The sequence below is a fragment of the Sinocyclocheilus grahami genome, unplaced genomic scaffold, assembly GCF_001515645.1.
Source record: "Sinocyclocheilus grahami isolate Dianchi unplaced genomic scaffold, SAMN03320097.WGS_v1.1 scaffold24.1, whole genome shotgun sequence".
Lineage (NCBI taxonomy): Eukaryota > Metazoa > Chordata > Actinopteri > Cypriniformes > Cyprinidae > Sinocyclocheilus > Sinocyclocheilus grahami.
The window spans coordinates 1,615,075-1,624,167 of record NW_015505203.1 but is presented as its reverse complement, the minus strand read 5'-3'; the positions used below and the strand labels follow the sequence as shown (position 1 = coordinate 1,624,167).

The window sequence follows — 9,093 nt, the reverse complement described above, 5'->3', positions numbered from 1 at the left end:
AGTATTGGTAGGTTTAGGGTTAGGTGTGGGGGAGGGGTTAGGATTAGGCAATCAGGTAGCGATTTCAACAAGAGGAGTAATAATTTGGCAGGGGTCGAAAATGGGCACAACACCGGAATTGCACCCTGTCAGATTATGGATCCCCTAGTATTGGTAGGTTTAGGAGTAGGTGTGGGGGAGGGGTTCGGATTAGGATTAGGGGAGGGGTTGGGATTAGGCAATCAGGTAGCGACTTCAACAGGGGGTGCATAATATGGTAGGGGTGCAGAATTCGGCACACCTGTTTGGCATGCGTGCGTTATGCAGAGCAGAGAGTCACTAGCAAGGCGCTCCAGCAGTGTGCAGCACTCTCTCCCAATCCCTTCATTTTTAATTAAAACTAATTATCTGCAAGAATATTAATCTATTAAATATTTGTATTTGTTATTTATTCATTTTTTACAGTACATTATTGTACTTTTTAAAGTATAGGTATAAGGTTTGTCTGAGGTATAATGTTTGCGCAGAGGAAAGCTGTTTGTGTCCGTCAGCTCCTTCTGAACTTGAACAAAACTGGTCATAATATCTTATCATTCTGACAATTCTGTCGTCATTTACTGACCCTGTACTTCAAATCTGAGTTTCTTTCCTCTGTTGAACAGAAAAGATATTTTGAAGAATGTTGGTAACCAAACAGTTGGCGGTAACAATTAACTTCCATGGTATGTGAGAGAAAAAAAATCAACATTATGTATGTGCGCGTTTTATGTAACAAAACGCATTTTATTTAATTACTTGAATTCATGAATTGACATTCAAGTGGCTTTCTTAAATTAATAAAAAATTAATCAGAACTCAACAAATCTACTTCTAAAAAATGATTTAAACCTAATTGTTAGTTCCTTTTGAATCAGAGTATATGAAGACACTTGTCTCTCCTTCCGTTGTACTTGTGTAATTTGACCTTTGACCTCAGCAGTCCAGAAGGAAGGGGTGACCCCGAATGTCAGATGGCACAAAATCTGCCTATTGTGGGCTCCATTTTACAGTAACCCTTGACCTTTCAGGTTTTCAGAAATCGTGATCACTAATTACTAGCATGTGTGTGGCAAGGTTGTAGACTACTTGTTGTGTGTGTGTGTGTAATTTAGTATAATAAATCTTCCTCTCTCACTAATATAGCGCCTGCTCAGGGTGCGACATTAAACACTGGGAATATAAGATCCTAAGAGACTCACTAAACTGTATTCTCAGATAACAAGTGCTCATAAGATCGTCTGAGACTCATTGGACTGAACTGAGGTCAGTTCTTTTTAAGCTCATCTATGTATTGTAGAGGAAATTCACTATTACACCTGCATTTAAAAAATGTTTTTTTGTTTAAATGTTTCACTGTTTATTAACCTTATTATTTTTTATTTTTTTATTTATTGCACATGTTTGAATATAATTTTAAATAGCACAGATATTAGAGAGCTATCCTCATGCATGAGTGATAATCTATTGCTGCTTTGTTCCCAGTTATTGTTATAATGACTGATGGCCAGGGCCCCCCCTGAATGGAAGTGTGTGTGTGTGCATTTGTCCACATGCGTTAGTTTGTGATCCAGGATTGGCAAGGGTTGTGCTGGTGGGTCAGTGGGTCTATGAGTAACACTCCTCAATTTTCTACTGGGTGCAGAATTAGCATTGCTCAACATGACTCGTTTCTGCAAAAATGAGTCATGATTCAATGGTAGCTCCAATTAGTATGCCATTCTATGTAAGAAATTAGGATTGTTTCATTCTGTGTATACTATTATATTCTATTATATACTATTATATTTTATTCTGTGTATGGCACAAGAAGATTATCTAGAGTTGAGGTTGTTTTGACAATAATGGCTGTCTTCACATTTTTCATCGCTTTCCATAGTTCATTCAAAGCTGAATTTTCAGCATCATTACTCCAGTCTTCAGTGTCACATGATCCTTCAGAAATCATTAATATGCTGATTGGTGCTTAAGAAATATTTCTTAAAAAAACAGCTGTGGTGCCTAATTTAAACGGTCTGATACAGGATTTTTTTGCTTAGCAGAAAGTTTAAAAGAGCTGCATTTATTTAAATATTAATCTTTTGTAACATTCTAAATCTCTTTACTGTCACTTTTAATCAATTAACGTGGTCTTTCTGAATTAAGTCTTACCCCAAATTTGTTTACTTTTTTTTAATTTACTGTCTTTCTGAATTACATAACATAGTTTGTCATTTGTCAAGGTGTGTTTGATGTGATATGGTAACCTATAAAGACAATATATGTTTATCCTGTTTTGAATGTCGCTCCTCAAAGCGTTGACTACATGGAGAGAGAAAAGACTTTTAGAAATGAGTCTGTTTAGCTGTTTGTTTCTAAAGAAAAAGCACTGACAAACTACTCTGTTCTACCATTACCAGTGCATTTATTTATTTATTTTAAACAAAAGCTAAACAAAATAAAAATCTAAACAAAAACAGCATGTTTATGGCCTGTCAGTTAATTATTTCAATTATGAACACAGAAGTCAATTTTCAATTATGAACACTAAATCCATTTCATATACTTCTTTACGGTACCTTAGTTAACCAATTTAGCTGAAAAAAAGAACTAACATAACTGATCAGATCTGTTTAATGTGCAAACCGTTTTGCATTATACATTTATGTGTGTCTGAAATAGTTTTGCCTGATTATTTATTCATTAGACTATGTTGGACGTCATGTTTGAGCTGCTTTGCCTTAATAGGTAAAGAATGGAAGAAATGTAATCTGACTTGATTTTTTTATCTTTCTCTTTAATTGTTTGTTTCTTGTCCTTTTGATTTTCAATAGAACAATGAGCCAGTTTTGGAGTGAGACCAAACAAACTTATCATGGCAACTACAAAGTAAATGTTTCTGTTGTTTTTTCTACAGACTTTCCCTTGCTCCGTAAAAGTGCTTATTTATTTCTGTAATCATTTATTTCTATCATTTTTTTAAATGTATAAGAACTAGCATATTCATAATTATATGCATATATTATGATTAACTAAATGAATTTATATTTATATTCATTAGCTAATATGTGATTAGAGTAAGATGAATAGAAGTACAGCAGAATAGAAAGAGACTAATACAGATGGGCCTAATATTCCTCACAGAGCTTTACCAGTAACTCATAAAAACAGAGCAAGAAGAAGTGGCAGAATGAGGGAGAGAACTGGCAGGAAGCCAACATGTGTTAATAGGTTGAATGCGATGCTGTGTCCTTCTGGTGGTCACCCAGAACCACATGGGTCAGGTGAGGTCCTTCCCCCAAGCTTGAACCAACGTGACCTCCTTGTGTCGCTTGCTGTAAATATCATATTTTATTCTCAGGGACTTTATGAGGTTAGGAAAATAGAAAAGAAAAGAGATATGAAAATATTAGGTGTCTGTATGCATCCAGCAATGCTAGTCTTAACTGTTGATTAATCCAATCTAACAAAATGTAGGGGTCAAGAGAAAGTGCCAAATTCAGTCAGTGACAGTTTGGGTGTTTTCCATGTAATCATTTAGCAGATACTTTTATTAAAAGCATCTTAAAATGATGACACGAGCACAAGCAGTTTATCATTCAGGAGCCAACAAAAAGCAGCAGTGCAATAATCTATTTCAAAGTAGTGCAGAATCAAGAGATGAATTACAACAATCTAAAAGTGGAGAAAGATTGCACACGCTGAAATCGTGGGGTCATCAACGACAAGTAAAGTAGAGGTCATCAGAGAGCATTAAGCAAAGTGGCATGGCTAATGAATAGATGATTGGCTTGTTTTAATGTTTTAAAGCAGAGGTTTTCAAACTGAAGGCACAAAGTAAAAGTTCAGACAGAGAAATCATAAAATAAATATATAATTTTTAATTGTGCTCAGTAAAAGAAAGAAAGTCACACAGGTTGTATAACTCTTTATTGTGGTGATCTGAATTAGTGTTTTTGAGTGTATGAATTCCATTTTAATCAGTCTCACTGTGTGTCAGTGTTTTTGTTCCAGGATTTCTGATTCTAAAAATAATCCCATCTGCATGTGGGTGTGTCCCAGGATGCCCACCATCCGCACACTGTGTCCATTTTCCTCTGGGTCTCATGCCTAGTGCCAGGGGCATCAACCACCCAGACACTAATGTCAGCATCGGGACACAGGGTCAGAGAGAGAGAGCGCTAAAGACTGAGACTGAGAGGGAGGGCAGGAGGAGGAGAGATGGAAACAGGAACAAACCGGATTCTCCATCCTGGAGGAGACAGACAAGTCTGGGAGGGAGGCTTGAGGTTTGGTCTCCTTGGGGGAAAAAAAAAACAGACAGCAACTCTGCTTGTTGTTTTTCAAAATCAGCAGGGGTTGTGGAGGTGTCAGCAGATGCATAGTGCAATAGGGCGTCCCCTCCCAGCAGATCGTCAATTAAGTACCACACACACACGTTTACAATGTGTGTAATGGGGAAGTCTTTTTTCTTCACACTTAATGCACAATCCATCATTTCCTCTGCAGACCCCCCGCTCAGAAACTCTTTACTCCAGAATAGTGTAGTGTCATTCTCGCTCTCTCTCTTTCTGTGAATATTTCATTATCAGAAATAGCCATGTTCTGACCTATTCATAGTTCGGCCTCCTAATGAGTAATTCATTTGAGGCTTCTGCAAAAATATGTATGCATAATTAATGGCTTATCATCTTTAAGCATTCATGAGCCGCTCACTACACTGGTGAAACGCCCTCCAAGGCCTCTGTGGCTGGTTTGACATCAGTATTGGCATTTATTTTCTTTTTAGATGCGTATTTCGAAAAAACAAAAAAAACATGAGGGTAAGATATTAATTTATATTTCAATTAGAGTATACAAATTAAAGTCATTACAAATTGAAGTTGTTCTGCTCGCTTATTTACAGCGGATGAAATAGTATTAAGATACATTTTAAATTCTTTAAAAAAAAAACAAGAAAAATTGGTTTGTTGGTAAATTTACACTTATGGATATAGAATTTGCCAAGAAAATATATTAAATTTATAACAAAACAAGCTTTGTTTTTATTAGAATCAAAATCAAAGTGTCCAAAAATAATATCTTTAAAAGTAACCGATAAATCTTGTTGGATATTATCTTTAATAAATGTTTCAATATCTTTCCATAGATGTTCAGTATAGAAACATGACCAAAATAAATGATAGACAGTTTCTGTGTGAACTTGGCAAAATGAGCATCTTGTATCAATATTGGTTTTATATTTAATCATAAAATATTTAACAGGGTAAAATGTATTTATTATTTTAAAAGACACTTCTTTTACTTTATTGGTGAGAAAATATTTTTGTTGTAAAGACCAAATCTTTTTCCATTTAAAATTTTTAAATAAACTATTCCAGTAAAAGATTGCAGGAGATATCGAGATAATATCTTCAATAAACAAGGATCTAACTTTATTGTTTCTATCTTTTTTTCCTGAAAAACATATTTTACCTATTGGATTGTCCATTGGCTCAGGGAAAGCAGGAGTTATTGAAGAAGATTGAGAGTAATTTTTAAAAAGCATACAGATTCCTGTTGGTATCGCTCCCATAACTATGGCAAATTCTTTGGGAGTAACTGGCATATTGTATCCTGAAAGAAATTCTGCGTAAGTCATTAGTAAACCTTTGTTGTTAAATAGCTGACAAACTAAAAGGAATCCGTTATTAAACCACTGATCAAAAAATAAAGTTCTCACATGTAGGCTTATCTACATAAAGAGATTGGGCCGCATAAGAGAGGCCTGAAAGTCCCTCAGCCTTAGTGAGCAAAACTCTTCCTTTAATAGCTAGATCCCTTTGAAGCCAGCAATTAAGTTTTTTCTGTTTTTTCAATAATCGGATTAAAGTTTGTTGCACATCTTTTTTCTTTAGTTATTTCTATACCAAGATATTTAACAGTGCTTTTAACAGCTATGCCACAGACTGAAGAGACATTACAACTTTTAATGGGAAATAATTCACATTTATCAATATTAAGGTTTAGACCAGAAGCTTTAGAAAATGACTGAAGAGTATTTAAGGCTATTGAGATTTGAGAGGAGTCTTCTAAAAACAATGCTGTGTCATCAGCTAATTGACTAATGATTAATTCTGCATTTCCAACAGTGATGCATGTTAGGTTACTCCTTTTAATATGTAAATTAAGAAATTGCACTGCAATTAAGAACAGATAAGGAGACACTGGGCATCCTTGACGCACACCACGATTTAGAGAAAAGGTGTTACCGTTGCTTGCTCTGCAGAGCTGTGTCTGTTTTCACACCCCAACGTGAAGTGCTGCATTGCTGCGACAGTTATAATGAACCTTAATATCCTTGCGCCTCCATCGGGTCATTTGATGCCTCACAAGCAAGAGAGCTGCAAACTGCTGGATGTTGAAGTTTTTTAACAGCTGGTAAGGGGGTTCAGGTCCAGAAAAACTTAAGATAGTTTACTGTAGCTGCTGATTTCAGCAAATCTGGAGAGTTATCCCATATTCACTGATTGTATGGTTCATTGCACTTTTATGGGGGTTGAGATAAAAAGATAAAGGGTCTAGTAAAACCTATTAAATAAATTATTTACAACATGAAATACAGCATCACATATGTTTTAATGCACTTTCTCTACACACAAAAAGACATTGTTACAGGTGTGAACTTGCATCTTAGTACCAAAGTAATCTCTATAGGAAACCATCTCTTCTTCCTCATCTCATATAAAATTCTAGACTTTATCACTTTACATGCAGGTACTTTTCTAATCATATATCTATCATCTAATAATCTTACAGCAAACTCTCTAAAACAATGCCTGAAGATCTACATTTAAATTCTGATATTTAATCGAATATCTATTGTGATTGTTCATCATATATTTCTAGAACACAAATATAAAAAGCAGTTAACATTTGAAAAAACATATAGTGTACTGTGCAAATAATTATGATAAATAATGTATGTAATGTTTGCAGTGCATTGTGCCTGGAGAGGAAAGACTTACCCTTTCTCTTTATACACGCTTATGGAAAGTTCGATGTATTAGCTGCTGCCATAATATGGATGTGCCTCTCAACAACGACATTTAAACTGTGGAATGTTGCGTTGTGACTTCTTTAGTCAGGAATGTGTATTTATGGTGCTCTATGTGCATATTACAATGAAAGATAAAACGCTTCATGTAAAATGTGACGAGAAACCTGTTTGAGAGCGTGTGTATGACTGAGAGAGCAGGTAGTATCCTTTAGTTATATAAAGATTTCTGTCTGAGTGCAGTGTGAACGGCTGCTTTTTAGCGCAGGCTGCTGGCAGGCATGCAGTCACACAGTGCCCTCCTCTCGGCCCTCAGCACCAAACTCTCCGTCTGAAAACACATGAGATATAAAATCATGTTTGGCTCTCAAATTAATTCTTGTTGTAATGTAAAAGCTGAAGTTGTCCCACATTAGAATAAATATATAGTTAAAGCTAACAAGTCATTTGTCGTAGTGCATCAAGGGGTCCTTGGCCTGAAAAAGACTGCATTGAACGGCTTTGTCTCAGTTGTCTCCAGGTTCATGATCTTACCCGTGAGTCTAAGTTGAAAGCGGTTTTCTTCAGGTCTTGCAAGGCTCTCTGCATGAACTCAAAGGCATGACAATCAACACATGGCCGGCCTATTGAACAAAAATATAAAAACTATAATAGTATATATAAATATTGCTAAAATAACACTGCATTTACCCTTATCACTTTGCTGAGCAAGTTCCCAGGAAACACCAAAGGCTACATGTTATAATGATATATGCAACGATACATGCTTGTTTGACCACAGGTCTATAAAGCATGCGGTCTTACTCTCAGCGGGGATGACCGTCCCTGATTCCTCGGCATGAACTGGTTTGAAACAGAGGAGCTGGATCAGCAGCAGCAGCATCGCTGTCGCTGGAGCTCCGCTTGGCCTCATACTGTCGCGCAGCATCACCGTACACACAACACCTGCACAGATACAGATACAGATACAGATACAGGAGGTGCAACGCTGTCACATTTACTCTTTTAACAGACGCTTTTTATAACAAGGCCTTTTAAAAGACAGACCAACAAAAGCCCAAATAAGATACTGTCGATCATCATATTTGTGCTTTGTTAGCTTTGTCTCTGTACAGCTAAAATATGGTCATTTCTAAATATGTCCACCAAAAATACAGATCCCACTCATGTACAGCAGCAGCAGCATCGCTGTCGCTGGAGCTCCGCTTGGCCTCATACTGTCGCGCAGCATCACCGTACACACAACACCTGCACAGATACAGATACAGATACAGGAGGTGCAACGCTGTCACATTTTTAACAGACGCTTTTTATAACAAGGCCTTTTAAAAGACAGACCAACAAAAGCCCAAATAAGATACTGTCGATCATCATATTTGTGCTTTGTTAGCTTTGTCTTTGTACAGCTAAAATATGGTCATTTCTAAATATGTCCACCAAAAATACAGATCCCACTCATGTACTACGTATTATTAAAGCGAAACGGAGCTTATGTGCATTACCTGTAGTCTCTGATAAAGACAGTAGTACCGTTAGTCAAACCACCGACCTCCTATTCAGGACGCAGTTTCGTTGCGGAGCGTCGATTGCGTTTTTGAGGTCTATTGTCCTTCGCGGAGCACCGTAGGATGGAGTCCAACAAAATATTTTTACGCCCAGGCAACGTTTCTCTCTCTGATTGGTTACCGCAGGTCACATGGCTTCCCACCTTACTCGTTTTGAATGTAGTAATGTAAGTTTAGATTTTTATTATTAGTTAAGAACAGTGCAGCTTTTTAACACATTTTATTTTATTAGAACATTTTTCATAGATAGATAAATAGATATAGGCTTTTTTGTTAAACAATATACTAGATTGAATTGCTACTCAAAGAAGAGGATGTTTTATTTTTTTATGAGTATACTGTTGACTTAATAATGTGGTATATAGTGAATTTACTAATTATATATAGAAAATTCTTCATCCACAAATGTAAATGGAGAGTGAAAAAAACTAATTTTACTCATTTGAAAAATTGAAATCGGTCACCACCTGTATACTTTTATTAGAAACATTAAAAGAA

General features: G+C 36.1%; 1 protein-coding gene across 1 annotated transcript; it reads right to left on the bottom strand.

Annotated features, from left to right (window-relative positions):
* Positions 1–6,600: 6,600 nt before the first annotated feature.
* Positions 6,601–7,996, bottom strand: nicol1 (NELL2 interacting cell ontogeny regulator 1). The gene is made up of 3 exons (XM_016248283.1): positions 7,835–7,996; positions 7,565–7,653; positions 6,601–7,361 (listed from the first exon to the last, which is right to left on the bottom strand). Exons 1-3 carry the CDS (start codon positions 7,956–7,958, stop codon positions 7,290–7,292), a joined length of 285 nt encoding a protein of 94 aa, XP_016103769.1. The 5' UTR covers positions 7,959–7,996; the 3' UTR covers positions 6,601–7,289.
* Positions 7,997–9,093: the final 1,097 nt, after the last annotated feature.

Excerpts from the sequence above, each read along its gene's own strand:
- nicol1 (XM_016248283.1), bottom strand. The coding sequence starts at position 7,958 with ATGCTGCGCGACAGTATGAGGCCAAGCGGAGCTCCAGCGACAGCGATG. Across the intron at positions 7,654-7,834 it reads GACGGTCATCCCCGCTGAGA|GCCGGCCATGTGTTGATTGT; the intron begins GTAAGACCGCAT and ends TTTGTTCAATAG. Across the intron at positions 7,362-7,564 it reads CTTTCAACTTAGACTCACGG|ACGGAGAGTTTGGTGCTGAG; the intron begins GTAAGATCATGA and ends ATGTGTTTTCAG.